At 31.6% G+C, this 23,855-nt stretch overlaps 2 protein-coding genes across 2 annotated transcripts in view; one reads left to right on the forward strand and one right to left on the reverse strand.

The window, feature by feature from the left end:
- Positions 1 to 6,725, reverse strand: part of LOC132750232 (C-Jun-amino-terminal kinase-interacting protein 4-like) — a 74,843-nt gene extending 68,118 nt beyond the window's left edge. The window contains 2 exon segments of the mRNA XM_060740176.1: positions 56 to 176; positions 6,290 to 6,725. Of these exon segments, the coding sequence (XP_060596159.1) occupies positions 56 to 176; positions 6,290 to 6,589 (421 nt within the window). The 5' untranslated portion in view covers positions 6,590 to 6,725.
- A 22-nt stretch (positions 6,726 to 6,747) lies between these two features.
- LOC132750224 (uncharacterized) lies at positions 6,748 to 23,834 on the forward strand. The gene is made up of 19 exons (XM_060740167.1): positions 6,748 to 6,968; positions 9,370 to 9,470; positions 10,151 to 10,223; positions 12,791 to 12,921; positions 13,126 to 13,214; positions 13,446 to 13,545; positions 14,146 to 14,189; positions 14,744 to 14,821; positions 15,266 to 15,462; positions 16,265 to 16,329; positions 17,419 to 17,525; positions 18,285 to 18,390; positions 18,681 to 18,780; positions 19,340 to 19,379; positions 20,303 to 20,354; positions 20,763 to 20,955; positions 21,473 to 21,590; positions 21,956 to 22,046; positions 23,012 to 23,834. The coding sequence occupies exons 1-19, from the start codon at positions 6,773 to 6,775 to the stop codon at positions 23,084 to 23,086; spliced, it is 1,956 nt and encodes a 651-aa protein (XP_060596150.1). The 5' UTR covers positions 6,748 to 6,772; the 3' UTR covers positions 23,087 to 23,834.
- The last annotated feature ends 21 nt before the right edge of the window (positions 23,835 to 23,855 follow it).

Genomic DNA, 23,855 nt, shown 5'->3' on the forward strand with positions numbered 1-23,855 from the left:
TTTGAAGGTAAAGGATGGTATATAAATGAAATGAATTTACAGGAAGACAACTTACAATGATCAGTAGCATTTTTATGTTTTAATTCCAGCATTCTCACTATAGATTCAAGGCTCTCGACTTTCTCCTCCGAATTTTTCTTGTATTCTTCTGTCTCATCCTCCAGCTCAAGGTATTTCTGAATAATAAAAAATCAAGTTATACAGGATGGTTGCATCTCTTTTGTTAACTTAAATGCTAACTGTACAATATTTTGTCTGTTTTACTGAACCTACAAACTTTTAAATGAATGTCATTTGGAGCAGAACGATACAGTAAGATAAGCTAATTGAAGAAGTAATATTATTAAATGATGAAAATATTCACGATTTAAATTAGGAAGTCATTGTGGAAATGTCAAGAACAAATAAACTTAACATTTTATTACATCTTTTATTGTAAAACTAGTATTAAAGATCATTTATATTCCATTATATATAAACATGCATATACATGTATATTATGTTTTATTTTTCGTCAATGTTTTAAAAGCTTGCAAAACTTTAAAATTGACCTTTGACCTACAATGTACTATTGATTGTTTCATCTTTGTCATTCAAGGATATAATGACATCAACCTTTTCTTTGAGAATATTACACAAGAAAAGTAAACCTTGTATTATCAAAGGGGCGGCAAAATCAATTGTTTGTATTGCCCAGGTTGTCCCACTGTCACAGTCCTAACAGACAAGTGAACTTTGTTCAAGAATTTACATCATAAATCATCATACAGACAAGAAAAGAAATGCCTCAGATAAAACAGACAAGTTAGTCATAATCAGATTTGCCGACCCTGTTGTATAGATACATTAATTTCATATTCATTTATAAAAATATTATAGCCATTTTTGACTACAAGATAGAAAGATTATACTACAGTATATTCAATTTCTTATTTCTATTTGTTAGGGAGCATGCAAAATATTATATGAAATCAAACTGTATTTAACAGTGACGGCCACATTGTCAGTATCGGACATTTGTTCATGCCAATTGTAATAGGTTTCCATCAAAATTAATATTATCTTAGAAATATGACAATCACAAATAACTGACAAAAGTTAACTAACAAGTTACCAGTTAAACACTCACTGTTACATACAACTTTGTTATTTTTCATTACATTTTGTTAAAATTACAGACTTTAGGAATTTTAATGTACTATAAGGGTTGTATAGAATGGGATATTGTGCAATTAAAGATGAGAGAGAATAATAAAATTCATTTTATATTACCAATAAATTTAACCTATAATTCCCACTGAAATAATGCTTTTTTATATATACATATATTAGTTGTTGTTGTTTTTGTTACATGTATATGTACACATATACCATAAATACTAACTGTCTTGCAAGATTGGCAGGGTACCTGTTCAATTTTAACAAAGAATATACATATAATGCAGTAAATAACCTTTAAAGAATAATTAATATGAATAAATGTAATGATTGATGATATGGTATAATCATGACACCAGGCCTATGTCACCAGTGTAGAACCTGACAGTCAGCACTTTTTGTGCAATCTGTCTGGACTCCATACTGCCGGCATTTTGTCTACAGTATTTAAACAATAAAATTCCTTCAACTAACATAGGTTAATATTGGTATATTGGTAAGGTCAAAAAAGATAAGATACAATATACCAAATAAATATTATATTAAGGATTTTACCTATTTCACAGGCTCAATGGATCATTGAATTATACTATTTAATTCACTTACAGATCTTAGACATAAACATTTTTAAATTAAAATTTCCAAAAAGTGTGACTGAATGACTGTGTAAGATGAACAAGAGCTGTCGGTAGGACAGCAACGCTCGACTATTCTTAGTGCTTGATAGTAAAAAAAATGCTTGATACAGTTATCTCCTCCTGTTTACAGGTTGGGGAAATGATGGTGAACAAGTGTGCAAAGTTTCAAAGCCATATGTCAATGGACTTTGAAAATATTTGAACTAATACAAAAACTTTAACGTAAATTCTAAGTTGAAAAAGGGGCATAATTCTGTCAAAATGCTTGATACAGTTACCTCCTCCTGTTTACAGGTTGGGGTAATGATTATAAACAAGTGTGCAAAGTTTCAAAGCCATATGTCAATGGACTTTGAAAATATTTGAACTATTTCAAAAACTTTAACGTAAATTCTAAGTCGAACAAGAGCTGTCGGTAGGACAGCAACGCTCGACTATTCTTCGTGCTTGATAGTAAAAAAAATGCCTGATACAGTTACCTCCTCCTGTTTACAGGTTGGGGTCATGATGGTGAACAAGTGTGCAAAGTTTCAAAGCCATATATCAATGGACTTTGAAAATATTTGAACTATTACAAAAATTTTAACTTAAATTCTAAGTCGAAAAAGGGGCATAATTCTGTCAAAATGCTTGATAGAGTTACCTCCTCCTGTCTACAGGTTGGGGTCATGATGGTGAACAAGTGTGCAAAGTTTCAAAGCCATATGTCAATGGACTTTGAAAATATTTGAACTATTACAAAAACTTTAACGTAAATTCTAAGTCGAAAAAGGGGCATAATTCTGTCAAAATGCTTGATAGAGTTACCTCCTCCTGTCTACAGGTTGGGGTCATGATGGTGAACAAGTGTGCACAGTTTCAAAGCCATATGTCAATGGACTTTGAAAATATTTGAACTATTACAAAAACTTTAACATAAGTGGTTACGCCGACGCTCGGGTGACTGCAATAGCTCTACTTATTCTTATCGAATAGTCGAGCTAAAAAGGGGCATAATTCTGTCAAAATGCTTGATAGAGTTACCTCCTCCTGTTTACAGGCTGGGGTAATGATGGTGAACAAGTGTGCAAAGTTTCAAAGCCATATGTCAATGGACTTTGAAAATATTTGAACTATTACAAAAACTTTAACGTAAATTCTAAGTCGAAAAAGGGGCATAATTCTGTCAAAATGCTTGATAGAGTTACCTCCTCCTGTTTACAGGTTGGGGTAATGATGGTGAACAAGTGTGCAAAGTTTCAAAGCCATATGTCAATGGACTTTGAAAATATTAAAACTATTACAAAAACTTTAACATAAGTGGTTACGCCGACGCAGACGCCGACGCTCGGGTGACTACAATAGCTCTACTTATTCTTATCGAATAGTCGAGCTAAAAAGTAACTAAATGCATTGCATTGTAATTCAGCTTTTCAAAAAATAAAAAAATTGTCTTTAAACAACAAAAATTAACTGATGAAAGCATACTGAAATAGCAATAATTGCTAAAATGTAAAACATGTACATATCAATATATAAGCATTAAAAAGGTATGGTTATTGTATATAATAATGTAATATGAGTCAAGTGGTAAAACACAGTGTGTGTATTCAGTTGGCCCCTGTAGATGTAATGATTAAATGACATACCAATGATATAGTAACAACAGGATACTAATGAATGAGTGTATTAACTCAACAAGCTAGATCACAGCATGATAACATCATACTACACATCTATCATACAGCTTCTGTCTCTCATCAACTTAACCATATTCAAACTACTTATCACACAAATACAACAAAACATTATACGGAGGCTTACAAAATTATTGTAATTGTTTCATGTTTTAACAATCTATTGTCAATGAAGTAAAGACTTTTGGCATTTCATTCTTGACATATTTTTGATCAAAAATGGTTAATATGCACAGTTCTAATCATATTTGCTAATTAAACACTTGGAGAGTTTCGTGAATGCACATTAAGGCAATGTTTCTCAGCCTCAGTAAAGGTTTTTTTTCCAGAAGATAATTTTTTCCGTTGCAACCATGAAATTGCATAATCGTAACTAATATTTTTCAAAACATGACTTTGACAATAAAAAAGAGATTTAAAAGAACATCAAAAATGCTTTAACTAAGACTGGATAAATTATGTTAAGGGGTAAATAAAGCTGTATGGTAGAGAGATGAAAAACAGATGGATGCCAGGCATTCTATAGTTATCAAAACTTATAATAAGCAAAGCATGTAAACTCATTAATTAGGTGGAGCTTCTGCACCAGACAGATTGAATTTTTGTAAAATATATTTCTTTAACAATGTTTTAATATTTCAGCCTTCTAAGACAATTGACGATTTCATAAAATTATTGAATTTAATTAATAATTCAAGAATTATTTGTCATCAAGGTACTTTAGATAAATAAATAAATCAAAATTGAACCATATATGTTTAAGGTTTTTTGTACATTAAAGTTAACTGGTTATAAATTTATGCTTTGTCAGATATATTTATTAATTTAACTCAATTCATACAAATTATTTTCTATCATTTGTGACTAATTAAACATAGCAGAAGTTCAAGCTTACAACTGAAATAATAAACACTTTTACTGCCCAAGCTAAAAAAATTTTTCTTCTAATTTCTGAACCACACTATGCCAGTCATTTCCTCTGACACAAATTGACTTGTAAATTAAAAAGAAAACATTACATATGTAACTTCATAGTCATTGTCGTACACTTTTTAAAGGAAAAAAAAACAAGAAAATTAGTTTATAGCTCAAAATTCTTCTTATAGTTGATATTATTTTGAAAATTACATCCTTAGCCCATTAAAACTGATGACCAAAACTAGGTCATACTTCTAGGCGCGCTTGATTTCAAGCAACAGGAATGTTTTACATTATTAAGCATCTTTATGTCCAGATAAAATAATTTTTTTGCAAATTTTCAGGACTTCAAATTAATTTAATGCACATTCTTACTACAGTCTACAAACATTTATTTCCAAGCATAGTAGCACACAGAAAACATTTAACAGCAAGGAAACATACTTTTTTTCAACTTGCATGTAAGTAAACACAGACATAAAAAGTTATTGAAAGTTTTTTATCTATTTAGTTATGATCTGTTTGATTAAGAGTTTGGTATTATTTCAAAAAAAGAATCAAAGTGGAATGACTTGACATTTGGTAGTTGGGAGAATTTAATTAATGGGCATATATTTCAACTTCATGACTAACAGCAAACTTGTCATGACAAAAACATATATTTCTTTTCAAATATATATCTTTTATAATAATCTTAATATTTCTTTTCAAATATATATCTTTTATAATAATCTTAATATCTAAATAGAAATTAGCATGGTTTACTTGCTGAATAAGATGTTTTATGTGTGACCTACACAGCCACGTACATTTATTTACATATTGATGATATTCGTCTGCACTCTCCAGCGAGAGGCTGGGGTGCAAGATCCCAGATGATGTCATATCCTGTTGAAAACATTCCAGTTCAGTGAAACACAAACAAAAACTGAGTAAATTCATTTAAATTTTCAAGAGAAAATGAAAGTGTGCGGAACCAGGTCCTGTGCAGAATTGGGTACACTGACTCTAAGCTACTTTTCATACATTTCAAGTTTAATACGGGGAAGTCAAAGGCCGGGACTGTGAAGTGGGCCAGGGCTTTGGCTTGCCCAGCTATCGACTACACATATTTAAAAGAATATCAAATAAAAAAAAATAAGAATATATATAGAATTCCATACGGTATACATATCAATGAAATTTTCAGTGTCAGTTCTAGTGAGGCACCACCATTTTTAATGTAGCTCAATGATAATAGGCGGGGTATTCGGATAACAAACAATCATAACTTTTCGGTTTAATAATAATCATCAAGTATTCTGAGTGAAAACAGAAGTGGTGCATAAAATACCGAAAGACACCTTTAAAATGGAAAAATGAACTCCGAAAGCATGGAGCTAAATATAAGATGGAACAGAAACTGTGATGTCACACAGTTAAAATCAGTATCGGCGGAATTGGGTTCCCGCAAGTTATCATATGTCGCGAGATTTAATGCATCCTGGGTAAAAGTAGCCAAAATACTGCCATATTGAATTCCCGGAGGAACATCAACAAAAAAGACTTAAACATTTTCTTCTAACATAAGAAGCAATAGTTATCTATTCTAAAACGTACAAAACACACTTTTCCACACAAATATTTCTCCGATGAAAATCCATGTTGGCAATGTAAGCTTAACGATAGCATAAAAACCGGAGACTAGTGGGAAAGCTCGATTATCACCGAAGCGCGCTAAGGAATGTGGGTCTGAATCGAAAATCGTCTATTTTCTGAGTTTCCTATCCATTATTTATATATCTGTGCCAAAAGACACCTTTAAAATAGATAAATTAACTACTTCTCATTCATAGGCTTTGTGTGTTTTCATATTATTAATTACATACACATTTGCAAGCAAATGCCTTCAGTCATTACCTGATCTAATGATTTTCGAAGTTGTTTTTCACGTTCATACTGTGTCAAAAGTTGTTCATTATCCTCTTTCAACAACTCAATTTCAACATCTACCTCTTGTTTCTCTGAGTACGCAAGATCTAGACTTTCAAGTATACCAACGACCAGAGGCATGAGTTCTTTAACAACATCTTCATCGTATTTCTTAATCATCTTTTCAAATTCAGAATAAACTGAGGAAGCCAACTGGGAAACTTTGTCTGACATGACATGTCCCTCTTCCCTGGCGTAAACTACTTCTGACATAGGTGAGGTTGCCATAATTGCAAGAATCTGATTATTTTAACGTAATCGCAAGATATATACTATTTACGATTTCAACTTGAAAGCTAAAATACCAAAACTATTGACATTTCTTTGACAGATTTGTCTAACCGTCCTCCATTTTGTCAGAATGATGATTAGTAGTCATGTGACTGCCACGCATGCGTAAAACCTTGTGGGATGTCCAAAATGGTGGCCTCCATAGCACACAGAGTAGTTCACCGAGTTATTTCTTCACAGAAGTCGATTATTTTGCACAGACCAGCGTTGTATACTGCGATTTCAAAGAGATCAAATAGTTATGGAAACGTTCTCAAGGGTGACACAGTGCGCATTGGTTGTGCATCCGGATTTTGGGGTGATTCAATGGTTGCAGGTTTGTTTACATAGCTAAGGGAGATAATCTTACAGACTATATTCCTTTATTTTTTATAAAAAGGGAAATAACTTAAAGAAAAATTTTTTTATGGTAAACTCAATGACATAAGTAATTGATGTCATGAATATGAAATTAGGCAAAACAGAAAAGTGGATTTAAATAATTGGTCTTTTTTTATTTTACATTCTCCGTTTTAAATGTGTCATTTGATATTTCATTCCCCGTTTTCCTTTTCACTCGGAATATCCCAATGATTATTATTAAGCCGAAAAGTTGTGATTGTTCCGTTGTCGGAATACCTTGCCTATTATCATTGAGTTACATTGAAAATGATATAATACTGAAAATTTCACCAAATGGGCAATAGGTATAGAAATTTATATATTTTTTAATTGTTTTTTTTAGCTCGCCTGTCACAAAGTGACATGGTGAGCTTTTGTGATCACTTTTCATCCAGCGTCCTCCCGTAAACTTTTACTACTACTTTAAACTACATCTCCTCATAAACCTATAATTTCATTCAAACTTCACAGGAATGTTCCTTTGGTAGTCAATTTTGAAAATTGTTCAAAGAATTTAATTCCAAGCAGAACTCTGGTTGCCATGGCAACCAAATGAAAAAACTTAAAATATCTTCTTTTAATAAACCAAAGAGCTAGAGCTTAAATATTTGGTATGAAACATCATCTAGTCAGTGTCTACCAAGTTTGTTCAAGTAAATGCCCTGGGGTCAAAATTGGCCCAGCCCTAGGGGGTCATTGATTTCTATATTATTTGTATATAGTAAAAACTTAAAAAAAATTCTTTTTAAAAAAACAAAATAGCTACAGCTTAGATATTAAGCATGAAACATCTTCTAATGGGTGTCTACCAAGTTTGTTCAAATAAAAGCCCTAGGGTTAAAATTGGCCCCACCAGGGCCAAAACACCATTTTTGGGGAAGGGGCCTCAGCCTTTTTCTTGGGGAAAATATGCGTGATTTTGGCATACTTTGGGAAAAAGGGTCTCAAATTTAACACAAATTTTTAACAAGGTCTTCAAAATAGAAAAGCAAAAAGCACTGGGAAATACAAATAAGGCAGTAAAAGACCTTAATTCAACACCGTCATTTAACTTTATTCTAAATTCTATGGGAAATTTCAAAAGACTGGGGAATTTCGAGAACCAAACTGGGGAAAAAAAGAGGCTAGTTTGGTTGGGGAAGTAGCCTATATTCAGCCTCTACAAAGAAGGGTTTTTTTGGCCCTGCCCACCCCAGGGGGTCATTTTTTTCCCTTTATGTGTATAGATATTCTTTTAAAAACCTCAAAGAGCTAGAGCTAAAATATTTTGCACGAAACATCTTCTAATGGGTGTCTACCAAGTTTGTTCAAATAAGGGCCCTTGGGTTAAAGTTGGCCCAGCCTCAGGGGTCATTGATTTTTCTTATATGTGTATAGTAAAAACTTAAAAATACTCTTAGAGCTAGAGTTTAGATGCTAAGCATGAAATATCTTTTAGAGAGTGTCTACCAAGTTTGTTCAAATAAAAGCCCTGGGGTCAAAATTGGCCCCTCCCAGGAGGTGTCATTGTTTTTCCCTATATGGTATATAGTAAAAACTTTAAAAAATCTTCTTATAAAAACCCCAAAGAGCTAGAGCTTAGATATTTATCATAAAACACCTTCTAATTGGTGTCTACCAAGTTTGTTCAAATAAAAGGCCCTGGTTTACAATTGGCCTTGGCCCAGGGGCCTATATACAGGTGAGCGATTTCAGGGCCATCATGGCCTTCTTGTTTTATTTGATTTCCTTTTCAATATACGCTTGTATGTAGTCTATTATTCTATTGTCAGGCTTCACAGACCCGGCCTTTGACTTCCCTGTATGAAACCAACATTGCATGTTAATGAAGAAAAACTACTTTTCTACAAATTCATCTTATTTTCATGAACAGTTTACCTCTTGAACAGCTCTAGTATATTTTTTTTCATTTCCCACTATTTATTTTAATGTACATACTTTTTTTGTGCAAATCTTCTTTTGATTTATATTTACCCTTTGTTAGTGGTAAAGTACTTGTGAGGGGTTTGACAGAAATGGATGATAGGAAGTTGAAACATTGCATGAAAGACGAGATAACTTACAAACAAAACTTTTAATGTAGTTCAACATTTAAACATTATATCAAAGACAGTCTAAAGATGACACAAATAAAAAACAACTAACAAATAGCTTTTTAATTTGCTGACAGATAAACTATATACTAGTATATTTGTAATTCCATTGATTTTAGAAATGCCATGAGATTCCCAGGTAATATAAGAAACAGGGATAGTAGCTAATATTCCTTCTTTACACCTGTATTACCTTCATCATATGGAAGATTTATTCTGTAAAATTTTATAAATTTATTTCAGCACCACAGTTAATTCATATGGGGAAACTGGATTATTTGGTGTTTGACTACCTGTCAGAAATTACGATGTCACTACTAGCTGCTGTAAAGAAAAAAACAAATGTAATTTGTTATCATTATATCCAGTGTCAACTCTTCATTATTGTGCCATTTATGTTCATTTTTTGAAATTTGAATTGAGAATATTTATATGACTTAAACAACACTTTTTATTCTGATCTTTTATTCTCAATAAATATGGTTATTGTGATAATTTGATTTGATGAAACCAAAATTAAGTTGTACAAGTGCAAGACAACTTTTTTTGGTAGGGTGAACAGTCTTCTGAAAACAACTAAGATTAAGTATTAATTAGATTAAGAAAGATGGAGAAATTCAAAGTTCTTGTCATGTCTAACTCTTCCCCATGATTACACGTTTAAACAGATTCGTTTTGATTTTCATTCCTAAACGTTTACGATATTTTTTACTGTTTAATCGAAATGACCATATTGTCCTACAAAATATCTTAATCATTGCCTGTAATCACGGCTTTTATCGATTCCAATTGGTTTATTCTAAAATAAAAATGGAAAATAGGTGTTTACAACCCTCTACACAGTATCACCGTGCAATAATCGCTTGTGGCATAATACATTTTTGGTAAAGTTGATTTTGTAATATTTTGAAAATATATATATTTTCATTCATGACTTTTTTAATCAAATTTCATTGGCAATTTTATATTTATAAAAACAATATATGTATTATAGACCTCATATTTACAATTATGCTTATTTTAGGGCGCTGGAGGATTTGCCCCTGATTTTGTTCAGGTTGCCATGGCACCACATATTAAAGATATCAAGAAAAAGGGTGAGTATATTATTATTAATAAGCTTTCAGATATATATTTTGTATTTAAGATATTACCATAGTGATTTAATTAATCAATGTAATTTTGATTTCACTTGTATGTGATAAAGTTTAAGCAGAATAAAATTAGGGGCGTCCATAGCCAAGTGGTTAAGATTGTTGACTTCAAACCACTTACCTTTCACATCTGTGGGTTCGAATCCTAGTAAAGCTGGAATGTCACCATATACTGTGTGAGTATGGTGTAAAACCAAAAAAAAAAACAAACAGCATCTTATCAGTACTATAAATTGGATATATTCAACTTGGTAGAGTGATAAAAGAAATAAAATATATATGTATAATGAAATATTTCACCTGTAGCAAATTAAATGACATGCTAGCCTGTACTGAAAATAGTGTCTCTAGTTGTAGTTTTATTGTTAAAGGGATACTCAGGCAAATTTATTACAAAAATATTTAAATAATCTTATGAACTCAAATCACGCTAAAATGACATTGTTTAAAATCCCAGCATGAATTTCTGTAATAAATTCTATATATTTTGGGTTTGAAGCGTAAATATATTTATATTTGTTGAACGCAATTCAGAAGCCGGCAGAATCACCGAGTAATTATACCCCCACCACAAAATTGTGGGGGGGGGGGGGCTATAATGGATTCCCTTTGTCGCGTCGGTCGGTCCGTCGGTCCGTCCGTCCGTCTCCATTTTCGTGTCCGCTCTATAACTCCTATACCACTTGAAGGATTTTCTTCAAACTTGGCTCAAATGTTCACCTCAGCAAGGGGATGTGCAGAACCCATGTTGCCCATGTGTCAGCTCAAGGTCAAGTCACAATTGAAGGTCAAATATCAAACACAATCATATATTAGACTGTATGTCGTGTCTGTTCTGTAGGTCCTACAATAATTGAAAGATTTTCTTCAAACTTGGCTAAAATGTTCACCTCAACAAGGGGATGTGCAGAACTTATGTTGCCCATGTGTCATTTTAAGGTCAAGGTCACAATTGAAGGTCAAATGTCAAACAATCAATTTTTACACAATATGTCGTGTCCGCTCTGTAAGTCCTACACTAATTGAAAGATTTTCTTCAAACTTGGCTCAAATGTTCATTTCAACAATGGGATGTGCAGAACCCATGTTGCCCATCTGTCAGCTCAAGGTCAAGGTCACAATTGAAGGTCAAATATCAAACAATCAAATATTACACAGTATGTCGTGTCCGCTCTGTAAGTCCTACACTTATTGAAAGATTTTCTTCAAACTTGGCTCAAATGTTCACCTCAACAAGGTTATGTGCAGAACCCATGTCACTCTTTTGCCGGCTTAAGGTCAAGGTCACACTTGAAGGTCAAAAATTGACCTAGAAAATGTTCTTTAATTTTAACATATATCTGAATATTTCTGAATCTAGGAAAGGTATTTGCTTGAAACTTAAAATATAAATGAAGTGTCACAATTAAGATATGCTGGTCAAGTTTCATAACTCTGTATTGCATTTTAACAAAGTTATGCCCCTTTTTAATCTTCAAATATACATACAATCACATATTAGACAATATGTTGTGTCCGCTCTATAAATCCTATACTAATGGAAGAATTTTCTTCAAACTTTTCTCAAATGTTCACTTAAACAAGGTTATGTGCAGAATCCATGTCACCTTTGTGCAGGCTAAAGGTCAAGGTCAGACTTGAAGGTCAAAAATTGACTTAGAAAATGTTCTTAGATTAAAACATGTTCTTGAATATTTCGGAAACTAGCATAGGTATTTGCTTGAAACTTAAAAGATATATGAGGTGTCACAATTACGATATGCAGGTCAAGTTTCATAACTCTGTATTGGATTTCTTTAAATTTACATACAATCAATACTAGACAATATGTTGTGTCCGCTCTATAAATTCTATACTAATGGAAGGATTTTCTTCAAACTTTACTCAAATGTTCACTCCAATTGGGCGATGTGCAGAACCCATCTTACCCTTGTGTCAGCTGAAGGTCAAGGCCACACTTGAAGGTCAAAAATTGACTTATAAAAAGTTTAGTATATTGGGAAAATGAAAGGTTATTTGTAACTGTTTCGAACATGATTTGATAATAGATATTTTTACTATAACCTGTACAATTATGTCTTTTTTTCACCAGAGATAATTTCTTTTTATGTATTTGTGTCACTTAAGTTATTCCCTTAACCACCTTTCCAAGTTGTCTTCTGTCAAGGACATTGGTGGGGGTATGAATCGCATTCAGCGATAGTTCTAGTTGTAAAACAAGTCATATCATGTGACTTGAACACACCCTTGAAGTTAAATAACAGATAACAGTGGATATTGAATGATTGAAACAAGCCTAAACAATTCATTTGACATGTTCATTAACGTTTCAAAAGTTCACTGTGACAACTATTTTAAAATCTAAACGCTCTAACTTGGCCCGCGTGGGTCAGGTTAGAAAACCATCATTTAATACTTTATAATTGGAAAAGACCTGTTCCTGTGACTGAATAATGAATGAAAAATTCAAAAAGAAAAAATGAAAATTTTGCCTGTGTCTCCCTTTAAAGGTGTAAAAGTGATAAGTAATGCAGGAGGTGTGAACCCTGAAGCTTGTGCAGCAGCCCTGAAAGCTGTTTGTGAAGCAGCTGGTGTTGATCTCAACATTGCTGTGGTAACTGGAGATGACCTCATGTCACAGGTCAGTAAGTGGTTAATATTTATAGATTCTGATTAAATTGATTACATGTACATGTACCATATTAAAGTCAAGTTTATAAATTGCTCTGTATGGTGACTCTTTAACTGAAGAACTTGGTGTTTTTGGAGTTATTTTCCTGAATTGATAGAAAATAACTTATTCTGCAGGGATATCAATATATAAATTTTTCTTGTATTTTCTTAGATGCAAGAGTTGCTGAATTCTGGTATAACTGAAATGAACAGTGGGATAGCCATGCCAAACACTATAACCAGTATGAATGCTTATCTCGGGTAACTTTTTTCTCTTACATATTCTTAAAGTTCAATGAGGCTGAACTTGATCTATACCACAGCTGCCATTATACTGCAATTAATACTGCAAGCATTCATAGAGTTAAGTCTAAAGATCTGCTTATTTTGTCTACTATTATCCTGTCTACATAAAACATACTGTTACATTCCCTTTCATTTCATAATACTTTGTATTGTATTAATATACTCTGATATATTTGTGTTGTTAAGGGCAGGTGCTATTTCACGAGCATTGGATCTTGGTGCAGATATTATTGTGACAGGAAGATGTGTAGATAGTGCTCTAGTGTTAGCCCCTCTCCTTCATAAGGTAAAACTTATATACTACATAAATGTAATACTGTAAACCATGAATGTGTTGGGATACATGTATGTTATAATGTTTAGTATGAAAATGACTCATTAGACATTCAAAACTCTTCCATTTAGGCAAGATACTAATGATATTATTGTACTAAATAAAAACAACTCATCATCAGTCTGTATTTCTAATTACATGTAGTTATAAAGATTTTTGAGAGGTTATATAGTCTTGTTTGAACAGTTGTAAGGTTATATAACTAGAGCTGCTTGGTAATGGTTATATGACAAACAATTGTTAATATGTGGTTATATGTGGTCATAAAACTTGTCAAAAGTACTTTTAACAAATAATCTAAAATGTTAAATAAACAGGTCTGTAATTGAAATGAAAATTTATTTGTCTTGTAAATAGTTTGATAAATAATAAATTTGTAGTACTTATGTTTATAGATATTATATTATAAAAACAATATATCATTGGTCACTGAAAACTGTTGTTTCTAATGTGCAGTATTTTGATAAAATTCGATTATAAGATACAATGTAGAAAATTTGTTAAGTTAAAGCCTGGTGTGATATTTAGAGCTTTATATACCTTGTGTTACAGTTTAAGTGGAATATGGAGGATTTTGATAATTTAGCAAAGGCAAGGTGAGTTCCTGATCTCTTAATTTTTTCCCCTTCTGATTTTGATTTTTGATGGCATATGTAACGGTAAGCCATTTTCAAAACTTGTACTTATATGGTCACTTAGTTAGCCTGATACAGTAGATTTTAATGAAAAGCAACTTACTATAGTTTTTAATATATTTCCTGTAGTTTGATATACATGTATTTCTTTACATTATTGAAATACATGTATATGAATGAAATGTGTGTGCAGATTATATAGGAAATAATTTAGGGAACATGTAAAATGAAAATAATTTGATCCTATCTCTGGCTTATTCAAACCAAATATTATGTTCTATAAATAGAACCAATTGCTTCATTTTTCATGCATATTGAAAATATATAAACTTTTTATTTGTTGACTTATACCTGGAACTGGCATTATTGCTTATAGTAAGTGTGACTGAAATCGAAAAAATGCAAAGGTATTTTGTTAAAAAAATTAATGTAGGTTTTCAAATATTTGTTGTATTTTAAGTTTGAAATTTAAGCCTATTTGTAAGTTTGTTATAACTGTATAAGTATATTTATAGCTTGGCTGGCCACCTTGTAGAATGTGGAGCACAGGTCACTGGTGGAATATTTACAGACTGGCATAAAGTTAAAGGCTGGTATGTTAAAATTTTAAAGTTTTTTCTTGTGTAAGCTAAAGAAAATTCCAACCCCAGGCTCACTTAGTTAATACAGACATTTATAGGAAAATACATGTAAGTCTTCTTCTGAGATGCTACAATGCTTTCTATAGTAGAGATATTTTTTTACTGTAATTAAAACCTAGGTCTTCCTATATCACATCGACTATGTGAAGAATGGTGGGGCTAACCTATTCAACCTGATGTGGAAGCTAGTATTTTGGTATTACTTTGTTTAAAGTTTTGAGTGCAGCTTCTTGTGCAATGTCTTATCTTATTAACCACTGATAACTGGAAACATGTCTGAAATCATAATAAGAGGTCACTTTCCAAGGCCAATAACTCTGACATGGAATTCGACTGTTTTTTTTTTTACATGCAGAACAAACTTTCTTTCTTGTTGTTTTTCTTTCACTACTACAGGTCAAACATAGGGTTTCCTATAGTAGAATGTGCCTCTGATGGTGATTTTGTTGTAACCAAACCTCCTAAAACAGGCGGACTTGTTTCCAAGGCAACAGTTGCTGAGCAACTACTATATGAACTTGGTGACCCCTCTAGGTACCAGCTACCAGATGTTGTCTGTGATTTTACTAATGTCAGAATAGAGGAAATACAAGGTACATTAATAAAGCTTTGTTGTAGTGTTTAAAAGACTTTCTTTATATTTTTTATACATTAAAGGCCCATTATGCCCCAGAAATGATTTTATTTTTATTTCTCAAAAGTCTTTCATACTTGGTGTCCTGTTATAGTTCCAAAAAAATACTCATTGGTTATTTACATGAACCATCTGTTGCTTCAGTTGTTGTTTGGCAATTACTATAGTTATAGTAATTTAGTATTTTGTATGGAAGTCAAAATACCACTTTATTTACACTTTGCTACATTTATGACAAATAATTCCACATTCAGAGTAACTTTCTTTCGATAATAGGCAGTAATATGCTTTAAAACCAGTAGTTAAATGTTATATTACACATATTTGTACTCTCTAAAGAAAGGAAAATTTATTCGTTTCTGATGTATAATGTGCCTTTAATGTTTTTAAAGATTAATTTTTTATTATTGTTTAGTATTTTCTTTAGAAAGCCTATAAATGATGAATATCTAAACAATTTAAAAGTACATGCATATGTATTTCAGCATTGTAACTATTGTAACTATTTTGTTTTTCATGCTGAACATAAATCACCAATTTAGTGGGTTTTTTTTATTCATTTTAGATAGAAATGAAATTCTTGGCTGTTAATTGCTATGTTATTTCTATCACAGGCAACTGTAACATCTCGCAAAAATTGTATTTTATATTCTTTTCTAATAAAGGCATTATTGAAGAGTCTTCAGTATTAACAATAAGTAAGGAAGATTAAGATATTTTCTCTAGAAATTATTTCTTTATATGATATTGTGTTGTAACAGGACAGGAAGGTGAGGCAGTGTTTGTGTCAGGAGCAAAAGGTCTTCAACCTTCACCTCATTATAAGGTAAGCATGTTGTTATAGAATATATGCATTATACACAAAGATGTATGATACAGCAAACATTTCTATGTGTATTTATAATGTTCTCTCTTTTGAATAAAGAATTACATGTATTTTTGACAAGTTATAAATTTTCATCTTTACTGAAGTTCTAATGTTTTGCCCTCTTGCATATACATGTACCTATAAACAATATCCATTTGCATAGTTTGATGTTATTTAAGTAATTTGGAACAAAAACTTTCAAACATTTGTTCAAAGAAATCTCGTTTAAGCTTGACTATAGAAATTTTGTACACACTCAGGCATCAGCGTAGGTTCTGGCATCACACTTTGGTTAAGTTTTTGCGAACAAGTATCTCCAGAACTACTGTAGGGAATGGGTTGAAAATATACTCATTGTTTGAGAGCTTGATAGATGGTCACTGTTTAAGGCCCATAACTGATACATTGATTTGGCCAGAATTATGGCTCTTTTTGAACTTAAAAAATTCTACATAATTCAGTCTTTTGTTTTACTATCAAGCACTGTGAATTAAGTCAAGCATAATGTCCTAACAACAGCTCTTGTTTATTTGAGAAATAAAATTTTGACAAACGTTTGTAGCATTTAATTGAAATTTTATACCAATCAATCATGACATTTTATAGAAAGAAATATAAACCAAATAAAATAATAATAAATATAAGGGCTTAAGTCAGAATATAGAATTAAAAAGAAAATTTTAGTAGAAAAATTTAAATGATTTCACTCTCACCTTTTCCACCTTTAAGGAAATGGTACTTCCTTTTAGAAATTTAAAGTTAATAATAAATGATTGTGTACAAATTGAAATTGCCTAATTAATACTCTAAGTACTTTGATTTATATCATGGAACATTTTATACTGATATTTAGGTATTTTGTTAAGAAATATCTTTTGTGTACGCACAATAATGTAAGAAGTTTTGATGCTGTAAAGGTCTTCCTTTGTATTTTGAATCATTTGAAAAGAAACTAAGTTCTTAAAAAGTAATAATGAATTAAGCATATTTTGTCAATGTTTAATGTCAATACATGTTGATGATGAATTTTGATTTATTTTGATGTAGGTGAGTGCTACCTATGCTGAAGGTTACAGGCTGACAGCTGTATGTGGGGTCGGAGGCCCAAGGTCAAAAGACAAGGCTCTCAGAACAGCTGAAGAAATTTTAAAAAGGTAAGTATCAGTTATGCTTTATGGTGCTTTAATCAGTTATTTCTAGTAGTTGTTGGCAGTAGTCATAAGAGAATAACTGGTCCCATACTTTTACAAATGTATGTGTAAATAATATTTAGGTTATATTGGGCAACTATACAAAAAACTTACAGAGAAACCAATAGAAATTGATTGTGTGAATTATTATAACTGCAGTTTAATCTCTGAAACACCCTTTTTGGGGATAGAAATTGATTGTGTGAATTATTATAACTGCAGTTTAATCTCTGAAACACTCTTTTTGGGGATAGAAATTGATTGTGTGAATTATTATAACTGCAGTTTAATCTCTGAAACACTCTTTTTGGGGATAGAAATTGATTGTGTGAATTATTATAACTGCAGTTTAATCTCTGAAACACTCTTTTTGGGGATAGAAAGTGATTGTGTGAATTATTATAACTGCAGTTTAATCTCTGAAACACTCTTTTTGGGGATAGAAATTGATTGTGTGAATTATTATAACTGCAGTTTAATCTCTGAAACACTCTTTTTGGGGATAAAATTTCATCATTGCTGAGAGATTTTTAATTAAGAGAGGTTAAGATAAATTTTTGTTAAGTCTGACTTTGGAAATAATGCTGCTGTTGTTGTATAAAGGTGTTTACATAGCTTTAAAGAGAGCTGCTCTGGAGAGGATATACTATATACAATTTTGTAAAAAAAACATTAGCATAGTTCTTATGATATTTGGGATGATAAGATGCTATAATTTTATAGATGTAGACAGATATTCAAGCAGCTGAAGCTGGATGATTTCACCAAAGTTCATACAGAGATTCTAGGTTCTGAACATAATTATGGTCCTATGACAAATCTACCTCAGGTAAATGTATACATATATGAGGGTTTAGATCAACAAATAAGGGCAACATTGGCTGAACTTAATCGTGTAACTTTTGGTGTTTAGGGTGTCATGTTTAACCTCATTCTTTAATTGTGGTAACTATTGTTGGAAATTAATGAAATTTCTGGAGGGGATTTGATATAAAATATATTAACATGCAATCTTATATTATAATATTGCATAGCGGCTTAAACATAATTCTCAAAATATGCAGTGAAGGTTTATAAATTTTGTTCAGTATTATGAAGATTTTGGTTATGTTGTTGTAGGGATCACGCGAGTCGGTTCTCTGGCTCGCTGTTCATCACAAGGATAAGAAACCGTTGGAAATACTGGCACGAGAAATTGCGCCTGCTGGCACTGGAATGGGTAAATAAAGAGTCTAACTTTAAATATTTATTCATGATAAAAATCATTTTCTTTATCCTTATTGGTCATTTTGTGTTTTGGTGCTTATGTGGTATAGTTGTCAAGGTTGCTTACATCATTTGTCATTGCGAGCATTTCCAGCTTGCTTATTTAAGTGAATCTGAAATGTGCAACAGTAGAATTTTAGGATTTGTTGCATCACTTAACATCAGGAAAGTTGTCATATGATTTTAACAATATCACTGTTGATTTAAAATCTTTTATACTAAAATTGAAATTCTTAGGAGGACAAAATTCAAAAAATTTGTTTTGATGCATTTTGAGAAGTTGCAATTATGTATTTAAAAAAAGTGAATTTTTTTTTTTTGATAATTAGCTTCAGTATTTATGAACTTAATTGTTTTACTATTCTTTAAAACTTTGTGATTCTTTCATTCTAAAGTTTTTGTCAACATTTAGTAGAACTATGATGTCAAAATTATTAAAACATTTGGTATTCAAACACATTATTCTGTATCAGTGACTTGTAGCTACTTATTTTATTTTCAATCATTTACAGCACCTGGGCTAACTGGCATTGTTGGAGGGAGACCTAAAGTGTATGTTCTTATTTTGTCATTTATATAAAAGTTGCAAAACAGTGTGTTAACATTTACCCATGTGAATATGTGTAATGAGCTTGCCATGATGTAAATTTTGAATTTCCTATAGTTAATTGAGTTTGAAATTGTGCAGACAACAGAAGAGAGTCTTGTGTCATAAACAAAACATTATAAAGCATTGGTGTAAGAGTAAGTCTGTCTTATTTAAACTTTAATATTGTCACCTTAGTGCAATAACTTGTTAAATCCTATTTAATTTAGAATGACTTATCCCATTACTGCACTAAGGTGACTAGATGCTTAATTTGTGTGATAGATTTGTCCTGCTTGACTTCAGAACAGACCATTCAAATATAAGGGATTTCAATATCAAAATACAAAAAATGAGATAGAAACAGTATAGAGCCTTCTGAGACTGCTAGTATGTGGATGATGATCTGGCTGTATAGTGGTGGCAAAGGCTATTTACATCCAGTTTCAGTAGGGTAAAGTTAGATAGTTCAAGTAGTAATTGTATTTCTTATTTTTCTCTGCTTTATATTGTAGAAATATAGTTCTATTATTAATACCCGCTGTATCATTTTGATCCATATCTATTTGTTAATTACTTTACATTCACGTTTTTGCGCAAATTTGTCACGTTGACTTTGGCGTCGTAAGGGACGTGACGTCAAATACTTTGTACGTTATTCTGATGAAGACAACAGTCGAAACTAGTAAAGATTAAAGAAATATGTGTTGTTTTGGTGTATCTTAACTGTAGTATTTGTAAGACATTTGTTAATTGCAGTTATTTCGTAACATTGCTTGATACGTCTCAAATGTGTTTATACTGTGAAAGAAATACACAGGTCAGGCATGCTTTTCTTGAATATGAAAGAAATTTGCTAGGAAAGTTCATTATGAATCTTGTATTTCAGATCTCCAGTGCTGAAACTTTTTTCGTTCCTACATGATAAACAGAATTATAAGGTATAAACTATAATAATTGCATTTGCTCTCCTTTTGTTCTCACACAACTTGTTTTTAAAGCACAAAATTTAAGTGTAATAATATAAGAGTGTTCATGGTGTAGTGGTTAAGTTTGTTGATTGTAAACCACTTGCTCCGCACCACTGTCAGTTCATATCACATTTCATCTAGCTTACTGAACGGCGGTGGTTCTTCTCAGATGCTTGTTCGTGACTGAAATAATGCAGGGAAGGGCATCTGAGGTCTTCCTCCACCAAAGCTGGAAAGTTGCCATATGACCTATACTGTGTTGGTGCGACGTAAAACCAACCAAAAATAAACCAACAAACAAATGTTACATGTAGAATATATATGTAATGTTAAAGCAGTAATAATTTATAGATTGTCTGTATTCATTTCTGATTATAGATAGACATAAAGATGAATGGTGAGCATGTAGAAACATTTAACCCAGTCACTGTACCAACAACAACCCATGCTGACACCTGGTTTCCTAGCACAGGTAGTACAGGGTCAGCTCTACCTCGGGGAACCAACACTTACAGACTTGAGGACGTAGCCTACACCAGGAGTGGAGACAAGGGGAACAACTGTAACATAGGTAATTAATTAACAATTATTCTTATTCATATTACTTTCAGCAATACATTAATTCTTTTGACATTTTGAAGTCTGCTTTCGAATATTGCATGTTTTAAAGAAAGATCTGAAGAACAAGATAATACCAAAATTCAGAGACTATGTATTGGGATAATTTAGAGAATGTGTAAGGTGGATAGCTTAGGCGTTAGAGCTGTGGACCATTATCCTAGTCAGGTTGTGTTAATTTTACTCACCTTTTGACACTTGGCTAAGATTGTGCATGCATTTTCACTTTACATTATCACATGATGATATTCACTCATTATTTTCCATGTGTTTTAGGGTCATAATTGTAGGCCAATAATTCTAACATAAATTGTCACTGAAACACAGCCTTTGTAAACTTTAAAAATTCCTGTTTAAGGTTTTACATACAAGTTCTATCTCCTGAATAATTAAAGATATTGATATAAGTCTGTGGTTTGGATATGAAAGTATCATGATTTAGAATAGAGATTTATATATTATATGAACAGGTGTGATTGCACGTGAGCCAGGACTACTACCCTACCTTAGAGAGGCCCTGACAGAGGAAGCTGTTGCTCAATATTTTAGTCACATGTTTGATAATCCAGATCAGAAACGTGTTCAGAGGTTTGTTATATTTTATCAACATATATTTATAAGGGTAAGCTTAGACTGACAAATTCTGTGTAAGTTATATAGAAAAGTCGAAGGAGTTTTTGTTTGAAATTATAGAAAAAGTAGATTGAATAAGTTTATATCTCTACATTAAGGTGTAGATATAGTAATCTCCATTTATGGAACATACAAAGTGTTATATAATCTGTAATAATTTTGTACGTATGACTTTTGTTGAGAGTGCCAAAGATAATACTTTTTCAGTTCCATAAAAAATTCATTCAGAAAATTGCTATTTACATTTGAATTTATTATATTTTCTTATTCATGTGTGCTTTTAATAATTTACCAACTTTTCTCATTAACTTTTTTTCCAGATATGATGTGCCAGGAATAAATGGCTTTAACTTTGTATTACATAACTGTCTTGGGGGTGGAGGTATAGCCTCTTTAAGGAGTGATCCACAGGTAAGTTTTGTCATTTTAATATTTACCTTGTAATTCTAAATTGTCTGATGATTTTGCCTTCCAAATTGATGAATAAGTGGTCATTAGCTTTTGAGATTGATAACCACTTACAGTAAAATAGAGGTAAACGGAATCCCTAAAGAATGCCGGGAATAACATAATTGAAAATATTGCAGGCACAGTTTGATTGAGCCAATAAATGGACAGTGTATCTCACATATGTCTCAATGACATTTTGCTGCATACATTTACCATACATTGTGTTAAAACCAATAATTTTAGTCTGTAACTGAGTTTTAATTAAGAGTGTCTGGTTTACTTGCTTCATAACACTACTAATATACGTTCTTATAATGTCATGGGCATTGAATCATTTCATATGTTGGAACTATCGTGTAAAATTACCTGTTGATTCTACTAAGAATGCTACTTGTGCCTGAAATAATGCACAGAAGCCTTTTAAAGTATTTGGTGTTTAAATAAGTTTTACCCATGCTGGAAATTTCATATGGCTTGTGAGTGTAGGACTCGAAGGGAAGGATATTCTGATCTGTATTGCAAACACGTGTTTTGCTTGCATATTCTAAAATATTTTAAATAGTTTTCCTAGATAAACTAATTTATCATGGAAATGAATGTCATTTCATTATGTACTATTTTCTTTATTCATATCGGCAAAATGACACCATCCTAAGCATGCAGTTCATTCATTAAAATGTGCCAAAATGATATCATTTTGGACATGTGACTCATCTAGCAGCTCTATGTCAAATAAAATTATTAGCATGTTTTAAAATAATGATGACAGTGGTCGGATATGTAAGAAAAATTTGAAAAAAAAAGTGAGATGAAAAATATATGGACTTTTGTACAACTGATTGATACGTTAAAAAATAGATTGACAAAATGTTTTATGAACGTTCCTTACTCAATTTTGATTTCAAATGTTCACATATATATTTCAGGGTAAAGCATACGGACAGATGTTACTTGACTTCGAGTTGAAAGATATGCCAGACTTAGCTGATTTAACAAGCTGATTTACCTCCCTTTATGGATTATAAAAGGGATGTCTTCAGTAGCACTGTTAGTTCAGGGATAAATTTGGAGTTATTAGTCTCCAATCAAAAACATTTACTAATACATGTTCGTAGAAGTGCTACAATTGTCTTTGTTATGTACAATTTTATTCCTGTATTTATGCTAATATCATGTCAAAATCATAGTTTTGTAAATTTTGTTTTGTAGCGAATTATAAAATTCAAGTTTCATTTTGGTCATTCTTCCATGATTAGCATTCATCATAGTTCAACAGAGAATGGTCTCAGCATACATTATCCTGTGATAATAGAATGATGTTAGGATAGAATAGCTTGGCATATTTCAATTTATTCTCTTAATCTCAAATTAATGTTTGAATTTATATACAATGTTGCTTTATTTAATTTCATTGGTCTCTACTGCCTATATTGCTGTAATATTTAGTGATAATGCATTCAAAACTAGAAACTGTTTCTTAAGTGGTTGAACAAGTAAATTTAATGTTGATGCTTTAAGATTCTAGTACTGATGTTGAATTAAATCTTAAATTAGTTTTGAGTGTGTTAAAAAAGATAGCTTTTTTATCAAAATATATAACATTATACAAGAGTAAGTCTCCACATGGTCAATTTGTTATTTCATTAGTATAGAAAAATGTTCAACTCTAAGCATGATGTTATTTACACCATTATTTCATGATTTTTATTCTAATATATTAAACTGATTATGTTTTGTTGATTCATGTTACCTTTTTATATATTAATATGA

Source organism: Ruditapes philippinarum, unplaced genomic scaffold (assembly GCF_026571515.1).
Source record: "Ruditapes philippinarum isolate M1 unplaced genomic scaffold, ASM2657151v2 ctg3411_1_1_1_1, whole genome shotgun sequence".
In the NCBI taxonomy this organism is placed as follows: Eukaryota; Metazoa; Mollusca; class Bivalvia; order Venerida; family Veneridae; genus Ruditapes; species Ruditapes philippinarum.

Excerpts from the sequence above, each read along its gene's own strand:
- LOC132750224 (XM_060740167.1), top strand. The coding sequence starts at position 6,773 with ATGTCCAAAATGGTGGCCTCCATAGCACACAGAGTAGTTCACCGAGTT. Across the intron at positions 14,190-14,743 it reads GATAATTTAGCAAAGGCAAG|CTTGGCTGGCCACCTTGTAG; the intron begins GTGAGTTCCTGA and ends GTATATTTATAG. Across the intron at positions 14,822-15,265 it reads TGGCATAAAGTTAAAGGCTG|GTCAAACATAGGGTTTCCTA; the intron begins GTATGTTAAAAT and ends TCACTACTACAG.